The 19,399-nt window shown below is 49.1% G+C and overlaps 1 protein-coding gene across 5 annotated transcripts in view; it reads left to right on the top strand.

Moving 5' to 3' along the window:
• Positions 1-19,399, top strand: part of BRPF1 (bromodomain and PHD finger containing 1) — a 31,219-nt gene that overhangs the window by 10,919 nt on the left and 901 nt on the right. The window contains exons 4-13 of one of the 5 annotated variants that reach the window (XM_060239333.1): positions 4,777-4,975; positions 5,579-5,731; positions 7,025-7,171; positions 10,050-10,356; positions 13,029-13,355; positions 15,196-15,453; positions 16,152-16,293; positions 17,044-17,180; positions 17,284-17,402; positions 19,007-19,161. In XM_060239333.1, coding sequence (XP_060095316.1) covers positions 4,777-4,975; positions 5,579-5,731; positions 7,025-7,171; positions 10,050-10,356; positions 13,029-13,355; positions 15,196-15,453; positions 16,152-16,293; positions 17,044-17,180; positions 17,284-17,402; positions 19,007-19,161 — 1,944 coding nt within the window. Of the gene's footprint in view, positions 1-4,776; positions 4,976-5,578; positions 5,732-7,024; positions 7,172-10,049; positions 10,357-13,028; positions 13,356-15,165; positions 15,454-16,151; positions 16,294-17,043; positions 17,181-17,283; positions 17,403-19,006; positions 19,162-19,399 lie in introns of all 5 variants that reach the window. The other 4 variants (XM_060239331.1, XM_060239332.1, XM_060239335.1 and 1 more) reach the window with 4 other exon arrangements.

Consider the following 19,399-nt stretch of genomic DNA (forward strand, 5'->3'; position numbering starts at 1 on the left):
ACATGCACCCTCCGTTAGCTGTTTCGGCACTTGAAAAGGGGCAGGGGGAGGAACAAGAGCAACACATTGCGAGCCCAATGAGGACTGAGGCATTGCGGTGTTTTTAAAATGGAGGCAGCTTCCTCACGACAGCCACAGCAATGCCTCACACCTAGTTCAGCCTTGAGAAAGTGATGCACAGGAAACTGACATCATTTGCAGGTCAATGATCTGTGATTTCACATATTTGCAGCCTGAAATTTGAACATGAGATAAGAACATAAGAGAAGCCATGTTGGATCAAGCCATTGGCCCATCCAGTCCAACACTCTGTGTCACACAGTGGCCAATATAAGTGTGTGTGGCAGTGAATTCCACATGCTAATCACCTTTGGGTGAAGAAGTGCTTCCTTTTATCTGTTTTAACCTGACGGCTCAGCAATTTCATTGAATGCCCACGAGTTCTTGTATTGTGAGAAAGGGAGAAAAGGACTTCTTTCTCTACTTTCTCCATCCCATGTATTATTTTGTAAACCTCTATCATGTCACCCCGCATGATGTGCCTTCAGCCTCTTTTTACCCCCAACCTACCATTGTTTTAATCTGTATGTCATTAAATTTTGCAGGACATTTGAGTAGCTTGTGAGAAATGTGGGTGTTTTGCCATTGGGGACAGCAGCACACTACCAATTTCCTGAAAACCCCCTGCCTTCCAGTGTTCTCAGGTTTACAGTGATCCCGTGAATGGATCCCCCATGAATGTCGAGAGGCCATTGCAAGTGTGAGCACACTGCAAAGCCAACAAGATTCCTTTCTGTTTTCTCTTTGGTTCCCTGTTCCATTCATCTCCTCTTTTGTCTAAGTAATTGCAAGGTAGAAAAATTTGCTAGGTGGAAGATGGGATCCCAGCATGCCTTGCCACCCGGGCTGCATTCAGACTTTTGGATAAGATGTGATCTGATCAGCCCCCGGTTTGCTGTGATGTCTGAAACCCAGGTTTGTTGGCTATCAGAGCCAGTTTGGTGTAGTGGTTAAAAAAACCTACACAATACCTTTAAACCATAAAACGGTGTTACAGTTGGAGAGCCAGTAGTGGTTAAGTGTAAGGACTCTTATCTGGGAGAACCGGGTTTGATTCCCCACTTCTCCACTTGCACCTGCTGGAATGGCCTTGGGTCAGCCATAGCTCTCACAGGAGTTGTCCTTGAAAGAACAGCTTCTGGGAGAGCTCTATCAGCCCCACCTACTTCACAGGGTGTCTGTTGTTGGGGGGGGGGGGAGGTAAAGGACCGCTCTGAGACTCTGAGATTCAGAGTAGAGGGCAGGATATAAATCCATTATCTTCATCTTCTTCTAATGCCAAACTGGGATTTCAGTCCAGAGTTTGGAGTTGCTGTGCTGAGTTTGTGACATCTGAAATCATATGCCATAGTCCGTTGAGTTCCACTGCCCCTTGCTTTGACCAGACAAGTAAGGGAAGGATGTCCTCCATTGTGGAAGGCAAGATAAGACAAAGCAGGGTTTAGCCTCTTAGCTGCAAGACAGGGAGGATCCTGTCAAGCTCAGGAGGATTTGTGGCTGAGGAGGGATTTGAACCCAGGTCAGACCCAAAATGTCGCCTGTTCACCTACAGTCTTCCCGGCATCATTGTCTTACAGTGCTTTAATTGGGGACAAGGTGGAGTGGAGGAAGCATTCCCCCTCCCCAGGGCTCTTGGGTTTTGTCCTTGTCACACCACCATGAGTTCCGATGTGTCACCACGGACTGATGGTGGGATGCTGGGTGAGGTATTTAAAGAGCTAAGAAAATTCTCTCTGGGACTAGCTTGGGGGGTGGGTTTTGCTTTTCATTCTGGGTGTTAAAGATTAAGAATTGAGGCTTGGGGAGACTGACCGGCCACAGCTGTCCCCTCTCACTTCAGTGGGTCTGTACCCTTCTCTGCCCACCCTCTCATGGCATGGTGAGGCTAGAGATGTAAAATTTACAGAAATGTTGAAACTCTGATAGAAACCCAGTTTTTTTCCATTTTCCCCCCAGAACATAATGGGAATTTTTGGAAAAATTGAAAAAAAATGCTACGTTAGCACTAGGGTTGCCAAGTCCAACTCCAGAAATATCTGAGGACTTTGGGGGTGGAGCCAGGAGACACTGGGGTGGAGCTAGGGGGGAGGGGGGGAAACAGCGCCGGGGAGCATGGCGAGCCGCCCCGTCTTGGAGCGGGCGACGCCGCTGCTGCCTCTTCTCCGCTCGCCGGAAAGGGGTGGGAGATTGAGAAAGAAGCCAGGAAGCTGCAGGATGTGGCTGTTATTTCTGCCTCGGCGCAGGCAGAAGCCGTGAGTGTACAAGAAAACTTTTTTGCATCGCATGCGTGCCCCGGACTTCACCATTTTGCCATCCCCTTGTGGTCTTCTCATAGCGCCCTGACCTGACACATCCGGGACTCTCCCATCCCGGAGCGAGCGACGCTGCCGCGACGCTGCTGCCCCCTCCCCTGGGCCCATCTCGGAGGAGCAGCTGCGGTGGGCGGGGAGGGGGCGGCAGTGGTGCGGCGGTGTCGCCCGCTCCGGGATGGGGCGGCTCGCTGCGCTCCCCGGCACCGTTTCCCCCCTCCCCCCGCATCCGTTTTTTTGGGGGAGCGGGGGAAGAGGGTGGAAATCCTGGGGTCCCCCGCCAGGGCGGGAGGGTTGGGAAGCCTAGTTAGCACTTATTTTTTCTTTTCCAGATTGAAAGTCATTCTGTTACTTTAGGAACATAAAATATGACTATGGACAATTTTACTTGGCATGAAATTATCACAACTAGCATATTAAAAATGTAGTGTATCCAAACAATTATTACAAACAATTTACTTTTAAAATACTATTTATTTGTAATTGTAACAAATGGAGAAACAATCTCCTGAACTGTTTACTAGTTTATGTGGAACAGACAAAAAAACCCTCCACAAAACAATTTTTAAAAATCCAGAAGTAACAATTATTTATATTTCCTCTCCACAGTATTAAATAAAAACAAAAAAACTCATTCTCATAAAAAGAATTGAAGAGGGGGGAAATGTATAGAAGGGAGCATAGGACTAAGTTTCAATGAATGGGCATGACCTAGGATTTGTTGTCCTCAGTGCACAGAAATTAGAATAATCTGATACCATACATATTTTTCAGAAATGATTTGGAAAATATTTGAACACCTTTTCTTAAAATATTTTATTCATCATGTTAAAACAAAATGTTCCATAATCAATTTTTCTTTTCTTCAATTTTTCCAGTTTTTCGGGGGGAAAACAAAAAAGGCTTCAGGAAAAAAAGAGAAAAAAACCATTTTTGTTTTGAATTTTCCCGTTTTTTTCCCGGGCCTTCACATCTCTAGGTGAGGCCCAAAGAACTGGTTCCAAAGTAGGAAAAGTTCAGCAGGAAGCCTATTGTATGGCTCTCACTTGCCAGGACTGAAGTAGCAACTGTAACACAGTTTTATGGTCTAAAGGCATTATGTAGTTTTTTTCCTTGTTTCCATAAGGCTGTGAGCTACCAACTTATCCACGGCAGCCCATGACCAACCTGGTTGAGTGTAGGATTTGAACTGGGTTTTTTTCTCCCCACCCCATCCCACACCTCAGCTCCCCTCTCTTGTCTGCTGCAGCACACTGCCACTGCTCAGCTGTCCCGCTTTCTCTTAGGCCCGTGATTCAGGCGGGATGTGAGGGGGAAAAAGCAAGGTGTAAGGGAGAACAGTTTGACCTTTTGGATCACTACGTATTTCACAATAAGCTTCTTCAGGAGATCAAATAAAACAAAGTTTGAAAAATATAATCACATCAATAAATATATCATTTAGACTAAACATACAAACTAATAATTAGATCTCCTGACAAAGTTTATGGTAAAATTAATTTAAAACACATTCTGAGTATGGCATAGGGAACCCAACAAGTTCCTTTTTTTTGGCTATCAAGTCACAGCTGCCTTATGGCGACTCCTGGTGGGGTTTTCAAGGCAAGAGACATTCGAAGGTGGTCTGCCATTGCCTGCCTCTGTATCAAGACCTTGGTCTTCCTTGGAGGTCTCCCATCCAGATGCTAGCCAGGGCTGACCCCGCTTAGCTTCCAAGATTTGACAAGATCAGCCTCAGCTGGACTATCCAAGTCAGGGCAACATAGTCTGTAAAGTGATACAAAAACTCTAGATCAGGGGTGGCCAAACTGCAGCTCTTTCACACACATTGTGTGGCTCTCAAAGCCCCTACCACCCTGTAAAAAGGCATTTGTCTCTTTAAATCACTTAGCCAAGCCAGCCATCAGTTTGGAGAATGCATTTAAAGTTGCTTTCTTTCCACCTCTCTCTCCCTATTTTCCTTCCTTCTGTCCGTCCATCTTGTGGCTCTCTGACATTCATGTCTCGCAGCTCTCAAACATCTGACATTTATTTTATGTGGCTCTTACATTAAGCCAGTTTGGCCACCCGTGCTCTAGACCGTTTATAACTAAAAGTATTTTAAATGTAAACTGGGAAAAAACCTCAAGGTAAACTTTAATACAAAGTCCATCTAAGAAAATGTAAGGGAAATGCTGTTCATCACTTTGGGGTCAGGCAGCAATTTTTCTCCAGGCCACTGGAACTTTTTTAACCATCTCCCAAACATGGAACAAGTGTGTGTGAGTTTCCTGCATTGTGCAGTGGGTTGGACTAGATGACCCTGGCGTTCCCTTCCAGCTCTGTGATTCTTTGATTCTGAGTATGCCACTCCCTATTTCCCCATGACCGTGGCCCTTCTGAGCCCCTTTCCCCTCTCCCCCTGCAGGCTCAGCAAGATCACCAACCGCCTGACCATCCAGAGGAAGAGCCAGTTCATGCAGCGGCTGCACAGCTACTGGACCCTCAAGAGGCAGTCCCGCAACGGGGTCCCCCTGCTGCGCCGGCTCCAAACGCACCTCCAGTCGCACCGGAACTGCGAGCAAGGGAGACCAGCCCCTCCCCCTCCCGTGTCCAAAACGGAGCAGGTGCGGCTTCTCTTGAGATTTGGGGCATGGGATGGACGTGGGTCCAGTTACTGAAAGCTGGGGAGGGGAGAGTGGACCTGCCCCCCCCGGTGCCTGTGACTAACAGCATGGCCTCTTGCCTGTCAATCTGCTTGCGGTATGAAGGAGGAAGGGGTTGTTTAGGGAGAGCTAGGTGCGAGGCTTCTCCTAGGCTAGGGTGTGGCACTCTGCTTCCCAGTTTATATAATGGGTGGGTGGGGGATAGGAATGTCCTGGCTGTCGCAGCAAGGCTGGGTGGAGCAGTCCCTGCCTTCTTTCTAGTCCTGGTTTAAATCCTCATGTCAAAAGTCCCCGGGTCAATCTTGGCACTTTGCGTTAAATAATCCGTTTTTTTAAAAAAGCCTCTCTGAGGTCTTGGAGAGTTGCTGCCAAAAGGCATAGGCAGGCCCGCCTATTCTCCCCTTGCAAGCCCTCCGAACCAGCCTCTCTCCCTCTGCCCTGCTGCTTGCTGCCATCCCACCTGAGGTCTCATGGCTGCCATGTTGGCAGAAGCCAGCCAGTTGCTTTGTTTCAAGCCGTGGCAGGCTGGCAAGGGAGTCAAGGGGGCGCCCCTTCCTCTCATAGACTCTGATGTTCCCGCAGCGAGACAACACAGAGGATAAGAACTGGGCCCTGAAAGAGCAGCTGAAATCCTGGCAGCGCCTCCGCCACGATCTGGAACGAGCGCGCTTGCTGGTGGAGTTAATTCGCAAGCGGGAGAAGCTCAAGAGAGAGACGGTAACTGCGCCGGGGAAGGGAGCCGGGGAAGGAGGCCCGGGCTTCCCTCGGGTGGGGAGATGGGCGGGGTCTTCCCAGAGGATCTACCAGGAGGATCTCAGAATGGCGCGGCAGGGAAAGGTATCGGACCTTGACAGGGTAGCTGGGCGATGCGGTGAGAGCAGAGCGTGAGGCTTTACTAAAGGGGAGGAGACTGCAGTCTCCCTGAGGGAGCTGGCAAGCAAGAGGGGAGGCTACGAGGTCTTTCGGAAGAAACAAAGATCTTCCTGGGGGAGGATCTTTGGATATGGTGCCTTCTCTGCTTGTCGCTTGGTGGTAGCTAGTTCCTCTCCATTGTCCTCCGCGCAAGAGCCTGTTCTTAGGACATGTTTTTGTGTGGCCTGAACAAAACAGGAACTGGGGCTGCATTTCCTAGAGCAGCGTTTTCCAGACAGTGTCCCCGGGGTTTAGTGGGAGCACACTGGGAAGGTTCCACAATAAATTGGGAATGGCCAGCAAGCTGCCCAAACGACAGCTTGTGGGCCATGTCTGGGATCCTGTCCCAATGCACCTTCGGGGGGCGGGGGGTTGGCACACGTTTCTGTCTTGCATGGAGATAGCGAGGCCAGGAAATCTGCCAGAATTTATACAAACAGAAAGTGGGAGGGAGAGGTCCCGGCTCAGTGGAAGAGCATCTGTTTGGCATATGGAAGGTCCCAGGTTCCATCCCTGGCATCTCCAGTTAAAAGGATCAAGCAGTAGGTGATGTGAAACCTCTGCTTGAGACCTTGGAGAGCCGCTGCCAAGTCTGAGTAGATAACACTGACTTTGATGGGCCAAGGGTCTGATCCAGTAGAAGGCAGCTGAATGCATTTGTGTGATCAGAACGCTGAATGTGTCAAGAGGTGCCATCAGGACCTTCAGCGGCCAGCTGACAGATTGCTGTAGAGAGTGTTCCCTGAGGATAGAGAGTTTGAACACCAGTCTCATGGGAGGTCTTCAGAGCTCCTCGATCTCGTGGGCACCAGTCTGAAGGGACGGGCCTCTCAGGTCAAATAGCTCATTACTACCAGAGGGATAGAAGTGGCCAATGACCCTGCTAAAGGACTGCTAGTTTAGGCTATCCCTCTTTGAGCCGCCATGCTCCTTCAGAGATACGCTACTATGGCTGTCAGTTCCCTCCATTCCCCCCCTCCCCTTTCCCAAGGTTTCTCCTGCTCCCTTAACACTGTGCTACTTCAGAGGCCCAGGCTGAGGTGGAGCTGGGGTCCTGGAGACAGCAGGTCTGAGTGGAGCCTCCCCTCTCTGTTTCAGATCAAAATCCAGCAGGTGGCGCTCGAGATGCAGTTGACCCCCTTCCTCATCCTCCTGCGCCGGACCCTCGAGCAGCTCCAGGAGAAGGACACGGGCAACATCTTCAGCCAGCCGGTCCCGCTGTCTGAGGTAACAGAACTCTACGAAGTAAGAACCCCTCCACCCCCAATTTCTACTTTGCTCTCTTCCCGCCCAGCCCTGGCGCTGGTTTCTGTCCTCTCAAAATCATGTATTACACATGCCCACTGCCTGGCTTTTTTGGGCCTCACGACAAAACCCCCGCTGCTTGATGCCCTGTATACTGGCTCAGTCAAGAGGGCTGGCAGTTGATCCGCCAGCTGCCCATAGTTCTGGGGCTGGGGTACATTTTGGACAAGGTTGCGGAAAGGTTAGGTCACGTTGCCATTTCTTCATTTGTGCTGCGGTGGGGGGAAATATTCCTTGATTGTTTGTTTTGTAATATTTGTGTCATAGTCAGGCTTAACCCCAGAAGGCGTGAGGTGGGATGCATTGTTATTTGCAGGGCCAGATGTCGCCTCCACTTCCTGCCACATACTCCTCTTGAGCAGATTACTTTTTAAATAGCAGATCAATCCATGTAGCCTATCGAGGAGCATAACAGTGCCCTCCAGGGTAGTGTTGCTTGGCCAGCAGTGCAATTCAAGTTATGCTCTTCTCAGCTTGTTGGCTTCAAAGGGTCCCTACTTAGAATTACACTGTCAGAGCCATCATTGACGGGGTCCTGCCTCAGTGGGTGGTGCACGTGCTTAGGATACATGACGTTACAGGTTCGGTCCCTGACATCTCCAGTTAAAAAGAGATCTTTCATAACAGGTGTCAGCAAAAATCTTTCTCTGGCTAAGAGCAGGGACGACTGCTGCCAGTCAGAGTAGATGATGCTGAGCTAAAGGGACTCAGCAGAAGGTAGCTTCGTATGCTTGATTTTGCATTCCTTGTCTTGTTCCTGGGAACATTTTTCTGTTTGCTTGCATATGTGCATTCGCAGAAAGTGCTGGAAGAAAGTGCATGGGCAAGGTGCCTTCACCACAATTCATTAATGATGGCACCTGACACACGTAGTGTTAGATCCAGTGGTTTCTGTTGATGAAGCATTCTGCGAAAAGAACATAAGAGAAGCCATGTAGGATCAGGCCATTACTCTGTGTCACACAGTGGCCAAAAAACCCCAAGTGCCATCAGGAGGTCCACCAGTGGGGCTAGAAGCCCTCCCACTTTGCCCCCCCCCCCAGCACCAAGAACACAGAGCATCACTGCCCTGAACAGAGAGTTCCAGCAATACGCTGTGTTTAGTAGTGAATGATAGATCTATGCTCCATATGCTTATCCAATCCCCTCTTGAAGCTGTCTGTGCTTGTAGACGCCACCACCTCCTGTGCCAGTCTCGTAAGCATGCCTGTAAAGGGGATTAAGGAGTTGTCCCTTGAAACATCATCCTTTAACCTTGGATCCATACAACTAAGGATAAAGGATGAGGTTTCTGGGAAAATAAACGCACATGAAGCTGCCTTATACTGATTCAGACTCTTGGTCCATCAAAGTCAGTATTGTCTACTCAGTCTGGCAACAGCTCCCCAGGGTCTCAGGCAGAGGTCTCTTTCACGTCACCTGCTTCCTGGCCCTTTTAATGGGAGATGCTGGGGATGGAACCTGGGACCTTCCGCATGCCAAGCAGAGGCTCTGCCACTGAGTCCCTCCCCAGTAATGCTGGTAGATTGCACCTTAATGTCCTTTTAAAGGAATGTTTTCCCCAGTATTTGTTTGAGCATACTGATAGCATAAACCTAATTGAATTGTAGGCAATAACAATGTAGAAGAGGAAGAATTGTAGATTTATACCCTGCCCTTCTCTCTGAATCAGAGACTCAGAGTGACTTACAATCTCCTTTATCTTCTTCCCACAACAGACACCCTGTGAGGTGGGTGGGGCTGAAGCTGCCCTTTCAAGGACAACTCCTACTACAATGTACCCTCCAGCCATAATATTCAGTATTCCAAGTTAAAGTGTGTAGTTTTGCTATAATCACTCTTTCCATGCTGCCTCTGAGACAGTTGTATCCAAAGTCAATTAGCTGTTTGTATCGAAAAGGGAAATTCTGACTGCCCTTTCAACTGTAGGGCTCTTCTGAGAAAAGAGCAATGCAGAAAGCTAACCCAGTTAATCGTGCTGCTTCTCCTCCCAAGAGCCATCATAGGCACAAAGGGGTCACAGACTGCGGATGAAAACATAATGTTTGAATGGAGGAAAGCTGCCTCAAGCCTGCCTCAGGAGGGGGAGCATATAAGTTTTTAAAATAAATAAATACCCGAGATGTGGGAGGAGGAGGAAGGAGAGACTGTTTTTGCCCTCCAAATTTTAGAATGCCGTGGCCTTGGTCACATGGGCTAAATGCTAAGTTCAAACCTCTTAGGAGGAAGATGAAGCCTGTCCCCACCCTGGGATGTTTTGGTATTTGGAGGGCCTCCAATAATGCCAAGAAAGGGCTGTGGGCTAAGAGTGAAGCCTACTGAGGAAGGAAACTGGTGCTGGGATGATCTTGTGGGTCATCAGATGGAGCAAAGAGCCTGAGATGGTGTGGGCAGGTAATGGCAAGCCATTGTGGGGGTGGGGTATAGAAGATGAGCAGCATCTGCAGCAGGGCAAAGGGACGGATGAATTGAATTTGCAAGCGGGGCTAAGGATTCTTTAGACACCTAGCTTGAGCTGCCTTCACTGCAGCTTCCACTGAAACCAAATAAATCCGCTTCCATAAAGTGCATTAAGTTTTTGGACACTGTTCACAAACTGCAGGGCTCTAGCAGTGCTTGGAAACATGATTATCACTGTGCTGTGTGCCCGTGCAGACTGGCAGTACCCCTTGCAAGTGGGGCGATTGCGGCAGCTTGGGCAAGAGTTTAAAGGGCCTTGTTTCTGGACTGCTTTCTAACCATTCTTTTCTCGGAGCAGGTGTCTCCCCAGGTGGCGGGCTCCCAGTCCCTTAGCCGTGCCGCTCTCTGTCCTCTGCAGGTCCCTGACTACCTGGACCACATAAAGAAGCCAATGGACTTCTACACCATGAAGCAGAAGCTGGAGGGCTATCGCTACCTGAATCTGGACGAATTTGAGGAGGACTTCAACCTGATCGTCAGCAACTGCCTGAAGTACAACGCCAAAGACACCATCTTCTACCGGGCCGCCGTCCGGTTGCGGGAGCAAGGTGGGGCCGTGTTGCGGCAGGCCCGCCGGCAAGCAGAGAAGATGGGCATCGATTTTGAGACGGGCATGCACTTCCCCATGGCTGGGGAGGAGGCACCTCCGCGGAGCACTGAGAACGGTGAGCAGCAGCAGCAACAGCATGCTTGCTTTCATAGCCTCCTGAGAGTGCCGGTGTTCCCAGGGAGGGAGAGGAGGAGTGCCAGAAGTGGCAGCTGCTCAGGGTTGCTAGGGCAGGAGATCGCTCAGAGGCACAGTTGAGCTGGAGTGGATCCTCCGGGAATACAAAAGCACCTCACTTTTCTTCCTGAAACCAGCCCCTGTGAAATTGCGAGTCTTGCTCTGTAATATTGTTAAAGCACAAAGGGATTCGGTGGTGCTGCTGCAACTTCTGGCAATGGTGGACCTCTGGCTGTCCCACCAGGATGTGATCTTAGAGCACAATTGTTTCTTCTGGCCCTAGTTTTAAAAGAGAGGCAGCATGTCCTCAGTCTGCCTTCAGAACAGATTTGTTACTGTTGTTTTAGTAACACTAAAGGAAATGATGCATTGAAGGAGATGATACAGGGAAAAGTGAAGGAGGAAGTGGGGCCAGTCCCTTCCCTCCAACAAAATGATTAGGCCATTGATGGCCAGTTTTCTGTATTTCCAAAGACCAAAGCTATCTGGGTACAGGAAGTATGTTTTACTGCCCAAGCACCGCCCTGCTTTATTCTGGAAACTGGTAACTCAGTGAAGACATGGTGAAGCTGCCTTACACTGGATCAAACCATTAGCCCATCGAAGTCAGTACTGTCTACTCAGACTGGCAGCAGCTCTTCAGGGTCTCAGGCAGAGGTCTCTTTCACATCTCTTACTGCGAGATCTTTTAACTAGAGGAGGAAGAAGAATTGCAGATTTATACCCCGCCCTTCTCTCTGAATCAGAGACTCAGAGTGGCTTACAATCTCCCATGTCTTCTCCCCCCACAACAGACACCCTGTGAGGTGGGTGGGGCTGAGAGGGCTCTCACGGCAGCTGCCCTTTCAAGGACAACCTCTGCCAGAGCTATGGCTAACCCAAGGCCATTCCAGCAGGTGCAAGTGGAGGAGTGGGGAATCAAACCCGGTTCTCCCAGATAAGAGTCCGCACACTTAACCACTACACCAAACTGGCTCTCAAACTGCCAAGGATTGAACCTGGGCCCTTCTGCATGCTGAACAGATGCTCTTATCACTGAGCCACGACCCCTGCCTTTCCTTCTAGTGATGCTAGAGCCACCTAGCAATTAGGTAAACCCTGTCGGTTAAGTCCCAAGGTCCATCTTTTCCAGGATCCTGTTCTCTGTTATGACCAGGTGAATGCCACTGGGAAATTCAGGTACAACACTGCACAATAATAATAATAATAATAATAATAATAATAATAATAATAATAATAATAATAATTTATTTTTATATCCCGCCCTCCCCGCCAGGCGGGCTCAGGGCGGCTAACAGACATGGGAGTCCCATGATTCACATAAAACAGCATAACAAACATGGGAGTCCCATGATTCACATAAAACAACATAACAGTTTAAATATCAGTTACAAATAAGTTATTTAAAATAGATAAAACATATAAAATAGGTGCTAAAATGTTGTAATCCTGATGTACATAAGATGGCTAAGTGTCTGCTCGTTAGTTAATCAGGTTCTGTCTCGAATGCCAACTGAAAAAGAAATGTTTTGCAAGCCCTGCGGAATTGGTTCAGGTCCCGCAGGGCTCGCACCATCTCTGGAAGGTCGTTCCACCAACGAGGGGCTATCACCGAGAAGGCCTGCTCCCTAGTAGCCCTCAACCTAGCTTCTCTTGGCCCAGGGATTGTTAGTAAGTTCTGGGAACCAGACCTCAGTGCTCTCCGGGGTACATATGGGGAGAGGCGGTCCTTTAGGTAGGCAAAGCTCTGTATGTTCACATGTAACATGTATGTTGCAGACAAAATCTAAAACAGACTCTCCACTGGGGGAAGCATAGCATGTCTCTTTTTCCTTACAGACTGAAAACATTTTACTTTTGTCTTATGAAAGAAATTGTGGGGGAGCTTTTTTACTATGCCTTGCTCTAAAGTAGGGGCCAGCGAAAACCAGCTTGAATTTCCTTACTTGGTGAAGGGGAGGCTGTCCACTCCAGGGACCACCAGTTAGCCACCCCCAGACTAGCCCATGACAAGTGTCTCTTCCTTGGCTTGTGCATCACAGAAGCAGAGGGCTACCTGTTATTTATCTATTTACAACGTTTTTTTTAATGCGGTCATGAAAAATGGACCACAGACAGCTTGAAAGAACATTTTCTAGGCGAAAATAGCATTTTAAAAACTAACCCCTTAGTTAAAAGCCCAGGTAAGCAGGAATGTTTTGGCCTGGCACTCGAAAGAAGGAAAGGTAAGCACCACGTGGGCCTCAAAGCCTGCTGGTCTCCACAGGGCTGCTGGAGGCCAGCTTTGCAAAATTATCTTTGCAATATTGACATCTGGAATACATGCAGCAGGCATCATAGAAGTTTACTGAGAACATCAGCAGCCTGCGTTACACACTCAACTCCACACAGACATCCCCGGAATGGCAGAAAAGAATCAGCCTGACCTTGCTAGTTCTTGCTTTGGATGATTTCTGAGCAATGCTCATTGCTCTTTTTAGGGACTGAAATACTATTTGAGCCAAACCAAGGCAGTGTGCTTGTGAACTGGGCCTGCTCTCCTTGCTTTTCGGTCACCTTAATTGTCAGGACATGGCTCTATTGGATAACACCCCCCCCCCCCACCCTTAACAGGCTGTGTGTTCCTTGACCTAGACGAGGAGCGGCTGCTGTTGTCCGAGAACCAGAAGCACTTGCCCCTGGAAGACCAGCTAAGCCTCCTCCTGGAGCATCTGTCGGAGGTGAGCACTGGGAAGCAGAGTATGGGCCGCTGTCGCCGAGCCAAGATGATCAAGAAGGAGATCACGGCGTTGCGGCGCAAGCTGGCGCATCGGGAGACAGGGAGAGATGGCCATGGGGAGAGATTGACCCGCATCATTCTGCCGAGCCACAATCCGTGTGAGAAGGACACTCAGACTGACAGCGCTGCAGAGGAGAGTAGCAGCCAGGAAACTGGCAAAGGTAAGGGGGCTTGGAAGGCTAGTAGGGGGGCGTTGACTGCATGAGTTGCCTTGATTTGTCTTTGGCTGGAGATTGTGTCAGGATACAAGCAAGTTCTTCTAGCAGGAGCCTACGGAAGGATCTCCCACAAAGATAGGTATCTGTTGGGGAATTTTCAGTGTGCCTGGACCATCGGTTTGGAGTGGCTCAGGATCCCTACAGTGATTCTGTGAAAAAGAACATGAAAAGCAGGTCCAAGCTGATGGTGTAACTCCCCCTTTCTTGGCTTTACGTGCTTACATGTAGGCTAAATAGTTTTCCACTCTCCACCCACAGCCCCTCTAACTGACATCCGCCAGCACCCCAAAGCACTGTTGCATACCCCTGACCATGTGCACAGGTCACTCTTTTTCTCACTCTCTTGCCACACCTGAAAAGGCAGCAGCATGGTATAGCTAGATGTCGACAGATCTTGGAAGTTAAACAGGGTTCTTTCTTGGATGGGAGATGACCAAGGAAGACTCTGCAGAGGAAGGCAATGGCAAACCACCTCTGCTTCTCGTCTGCCTTGAAAGCCCCTTGCTGGGATCACCATGAATTGATTGTTACCTGATGACACTTATGTACCTCCCCATCCCCATTCCTTGTAAGGTTTTAAATCACTGGTTTTAGTGTTTTTATGTTGTACATTGCCTAGAGCCCGGCATCGGCTGGGATGAGGCGATTTACAAATTTAATAATTTCTCACAGAAAAGTCATATACTCTGGCAAAGGAGGACTCCCCGAAGGCACCAAAAAGAGTATCCACTCCAAGAACTTCCATGTGATGCAAAGCTAATAATGCAGGTTCCCATGCTCCTTCCAGAAGATGGACTCAGGAAGGACCACCGAGAATCCTCCTCCCTTTCCCCATAAACCTGTTCTACCTCATTGTATCCTGCCCTTCCTCTGTCAGGGAGTGCCTCCTTCCTATCTTCACCCATGTGCTGGGCTAGGATGCAGGACATTGACTAGGCTTATTTCACCTAGGGAGCTTTGTGGCCAAGAGGGAATTTATGCCTGTGACTCTTCCCCCATCCATATTCTTCCACACACCACACTGGGCTTAGGAGGGCACTTTGCTGGTCAAACAGAGCCCCTTGGTGCAGAATGGTAAGCTGCAGTATCGCAGTCCAAACTCTCTGCTCACAACCTTAGTTTGATCCCAGCAGAAGCTCGGTTCAAGTAGCCGGCTCAAGGTTGACGCAGCCTTCCATCCTTCTGAGGTTGGTAAAATGAGTACCCAGCTTGCTGGGGGGAAAGCAATGGCAAACCACCCCATAAAAAGTCTGCCGTGAAAACATTGTGAAAGCAAGGTCACCCCAGAGTCGGAAACAACTTGTGCTTGCACAGGGGACTACTTTTACCTTTACCTTTTTGCTTGTCAAAGGGATTGTGGTGGGAGGGAGTCCACTGTTAAAGGGTCTGTAATGTCCCATCTATTCAGAGTTCACGAGGTCAAACGCAACACCTTGAACTGGGCTTGTTAAGGCATTGCCAAGCAGGTGCTGAAATCTGATGGGCATCCTCACTGCTTCTCAGCTGAGATCTCCCACAGATTGGAGCTATACACCCTAGAAAAGGGGGGAGGTTGTCTTTCAAGTTTCTGTTTAGCTGCCCTTATGATGGCTCCCATTAAGTCTGAGGAAAGTCGCCCTGATAAGGAGGGAGCCAGCCTTTCAAATGGGCCCATTCAGCTTCAGGCAGGCTGATTTGGAGCTTGAGGGTTGGAAATCCTTTTCAAGTCAATAAAAGTTCCCCTTTTGAGCAAAATGCCGCCACTTGATTCCAGGCCTCGGCCCCAACTCCTCTTCTACCCCAGCACACGAAGTTGGCAGGAGGACGTCGGTGCTCTTCTCCAAGAAGAACCCCAAGACGGCCGGGCCCCCGAAGCGTCCTGGGCGGCCACCCAAGAACCGTGACAGCCAGCTGGTTGCAGGCCATGGGAACAGCCCCGTGGGACCCCCTCAGCTACCGATCATGGGGGGCTCCCAGCGTCAGCGCAAGAGGGTGAGGAGCCCACGCCCCAGCTCCAGCTCGGATAGTGACAGCGACAAATCGGCAGAGGATGCCCCGATTGGTGAGTGGATGATTATACACCAGTGTGGCAGGGCTGTTACTGTGTGGATGCTCACAGGCCTTCCTTTCATAATATGTATGTTAACAAGTTCTGAGATTTTTTTTATGGAGGGGAGGATACTGTACACACAATGGCATTTGTTTCCTGTAAAATGGATGGCAGGATGTTGTACCAAAATCTGCATGCATGCAAAAAGTGGAGTCAAATTTATCAAGGGGTGCGTACTTGTTATCACAAGTAGTGGTAAAAATTAATGAAGGCAAGTACCACCCATGCTGGGTTAAGTAGTGCCCATACTAGAATAGCACTGAGAAAAGAGGGGGTTTCTGCAGAAAAAGTAAGGCATAGAGACAGGTCCTGGGATAGGTCTGGAGCAAAAGGTTTGTAAACAGTGAAGAGGTATCTTCTCTGGGCCACTAGAAGTTCTGCCAGTCCCTTCTGATCCAAATTATGAGCAGACCAAAGCCTGCATCTTTTAAAGCTTTTCTGTGCACTGAGGGCTAGAAAGATCCTTGTTTTTAAAAGTGAAGCCAGAACGCCTCTGTGGGCGTTCTCTGTGGCGAATCAGATTTTGCTGTTGCTAACATGATTGTTAGCTTGCCAGAGAGCCACTCTATGCCGATTTGGCAGTTCAGTCCTATGGGAATGTAGTCTGGGTCCTGTCTGATTTGCCCTTCCACCCATGTGTCTCCGCCCAGACTTGGCAGCCAATGGCTTCAGCAGTAGCAATCAGCGTGAGAGCTTCCTAGTCTACCGCAACGACTACAGCCTCCCACGCAGCAGCTCCGATTCAGAGTCCAGCAGCACCAGCAGTAGCAGTGCCGCCTCTGACCGCACCAGGTACTTCCAGGGCCCATCCCCATTTCATGATGTATCCCTTCCTCCCCCCTTGCTGCAAAGGTGAGAGAGCACTCTGGGTAGGAGTTACCTGATTGGGGTGTTTCCCAGCTAGCAAGCTTGAAATCTGCACTCATTCTTCTGGCACTAAAGGTGAACCTATGAACATATGAAGCTGCCTTATACTGAATCAGACCCTGGGTCCATCAAAGTCAGTATTGTCTACTCAGACTGGCAGCGGCTCTCCAGGGTCTCAAGCTGAGGTTTTTCACATCTATTTGCCTGGACCCTTTTTTGGAGATGCCAGGGATTGAACCTGGGACCTTCTGCTTCCCAAGCAGATGCTCTACCAGAGCCACCATCCCTCCCCTAAGGTGTCTCTAAAGGTGTCACTCCCAATTTCTTTACTTCTTGCATTCTCCCAATTTTCCCATTAGAAAAATTGGGGATGGGGTTTCTTTATATAATCTCCTCCCCCCCCTCCCCATTTTTTCCCCAGGCCTTCACATCTTTAACAGACAAAGCCTAATTATCTTCCTTGCCCAGTATTCCGTCGGGGAGATTGAGGGTTAATCAGTGTAGCAAACTCCCAGTCCATACCATTCCTAACACTTCCCACTCTGAGATTTCAGTATTCGCCAACCCCATTTCACCATCAAATGCCAACTGTGATATCCACAGCACTTGTGCGGGGGCTCCTGCAAAAGGTGATGGGCTGGAAAATTAATATTAATTCCATTTCCTCCTACTCAGCACAACTCCCTCCAAACAAGGCAGGGGGAAGCCTTCTTTCTCTCGGGTGAATTTCCCAGAGGACAGCAGCGAGGACACATCAGGAACAGAAAATGAGTCCTACTCAGTGGGAACTGGCCGAGGCGTGGGCCATGGCAGTGAGTACCCTGGGTTGCCTTTTCCCTCACTTCCCCACCCGAACATACCTTTGCAGGAGGGACAGCAGTAACCCCTTTCCTCTCTTGTTGTGTCTCTGCGCAGTGGTGCGGAAGAGCATCAGCCGATCAGCCGGCTGGCTGTCCGAAGACGAAGACTCTCCTCTGGATGCTCTGGACCTGGTGTGGGCCAAGTGCCGAGGTTACCCGTCTTACCCAGCACTGGTGAGTTTTTATGCACATGCGCCTGCAGCTGAAAGGCTGATGTGGCCAGGACAACAGACAGCCGGAAGGCTCCCTAGCAGAAATTGAAGTCATGAATAAGGGGCCATCGTGGTGGAGTATGTGGCTGGGGAACCAGCCTGGAAGTGGTCAGTGATAAGTAACTAGAAGATATGGAAGTATGCATGGCCATAGCCATACTGTATGCAGCACAACAGTCTTCTCAGGCCAATTTGTTTTATTGCTGAATCTGGTTGTTTGATGCTATGGCAATATGAGCTAATGCAATAAATTGAATTGAATTACTGTATGCAGCACAGAAAGTATAGATGACTGGGGAAGGCAATGGCAAGCCACCCCGTAAAGTCTGCTGTGAAAACGTTGTGAAAGCAACCTCACCCCAGAGTCGGAAACGACTGGTGCTTGCACAGGGGACCTTTCCTTTCCTAGAGAAAAATGTGCAAATCTACACATGCATTTTTCTTCTAAGAAAAAAACAGATGGAAGGATGGTAGACCTTCCTGCCTGTGTCTTTCTCCTGGCCTGTTCATAGGCCTCCTTCCTTCCATCTGTGCTTTTTGCAGTCTCTGGTCAGAAAAAATGAATTTCAGATTTTTCCACTTTCCCTGTTCCTAAATCCCACAGCTTTGTAAAGCTGTGCCATTTCTTGCTATGCATCTGTTGGATGCTAAGAAAAAAAGCTAAATAGTGGTGGCATTCTATTTTGAGCATGGTGTCACTGGGTGTTGGCGGGGGCTGTGTTTACAGAATGGGGGGTTTGGCAGAATGGCCACATTAACTGTGCATGGGAGAGGGAATCTAAGACTCATAGAAACTGTCATCTGTGCAATCGTGATGGATAGAAGCATTAAAAAAAGTTTTTAAGTATTCAGGACCACCCAACAGTAACATACCTGGGCAGTTGGAGCACGTGTTGGACAACTCAAGCTGCTCAAAGGTACATGCCATGACTCTGAAACCGCAATGCCAGGTTGCCCAGGCTCTACATTACTAAGCCCACTTTGTTTATGTTTAATTCAATTTATATCCCATCCTCCCCACCAAGGCAGGCTCGGGGTGGCCTACATCAAATCATAGTAAACTATGATTGCAGTCGTAAAATCAATAAAACCATTAAACAGTACAAGTTAAAACAATCTACAGTTGGTGCTAACAAATCAGACGTTACTCATATTCTCAGGACGACAGCTGTTCCAGAATTCTCCTAGTCTACTGAAGGCTTGCTGGAAGAGAGCAGTCTTACAGGCCTTGCGGAACTGAGCGAGGTCCCGCAAGGTCCTAACCTCTTTGTTTTAATGCTGTGTTTATATTCCAGCCTTATTTCCAAGAAATTCAGGGTGACATGTTAAAGAGAGAGAGTGGTCAAACTTTGTGGGCAAATGGAGATTCCAAGCCAGGATTCCTCAGTCCAAGTCCAGCATTCTAGCTCTGGCCTCATGTCCCTCTGCTCATTCCTTCAAGTCTAGTGTTGGTCTCTCTGCAGTGTCTTGGATGTGCCTTTCAAAGTTTTCATCCGCCGGTCTTCTTGCTGTGTTACATGATTGCCTTTCCTCTGTGTCTGATCTCCTGTCTCTTGCTCTTGGCAGATCATTGACCCCAAGATGCCACGGGAAGGGATGTTCCACCACGGTGTCCCCATCCCTGTACCCCCCTTAGAAGTGTTGAAGCTGGGAGAGCAGATGACTCAGGAAGCAAGGGAACATCTCTATCTGGTCCTCTTCTTTGATAACAAACGTACCTGGTAAGGGCTAGAGGGTCACAGATGGCCCCACTGGTAGACCTCCTGATGGCACCTGTTTTTTGGCCAATGTGCAACAGTGTTGGACTGGATGAGGCACTGGCCTGATCCAACATGGCTTTTCTTATGTCGCACTTCTTCTGTTTCTGGAAGAGGCAGGGGTGGAGCTGCCACACCAGGAGAGGGATGATACTACTGCACTTTGGCATGACAAAGCATAGGCACTGGAAATAGGAGGAGA

The sequence above is a fragment of the Heteronotia binoei genome, chromosome 5 (assembly GCF_032191835.1).
Source record: "Heteronotia binoei isolate CCM8104 ecotype False Entrance Well chromosome 5, APGP_CSIRO_Hbin_v1, whole genome shotgun sequence".
NCBI lineage: Eukaryota > Metazoa > Chordata > Lepidosauria > Squamata > Gekkonidae > Heteronotia > Heteronotia binoei.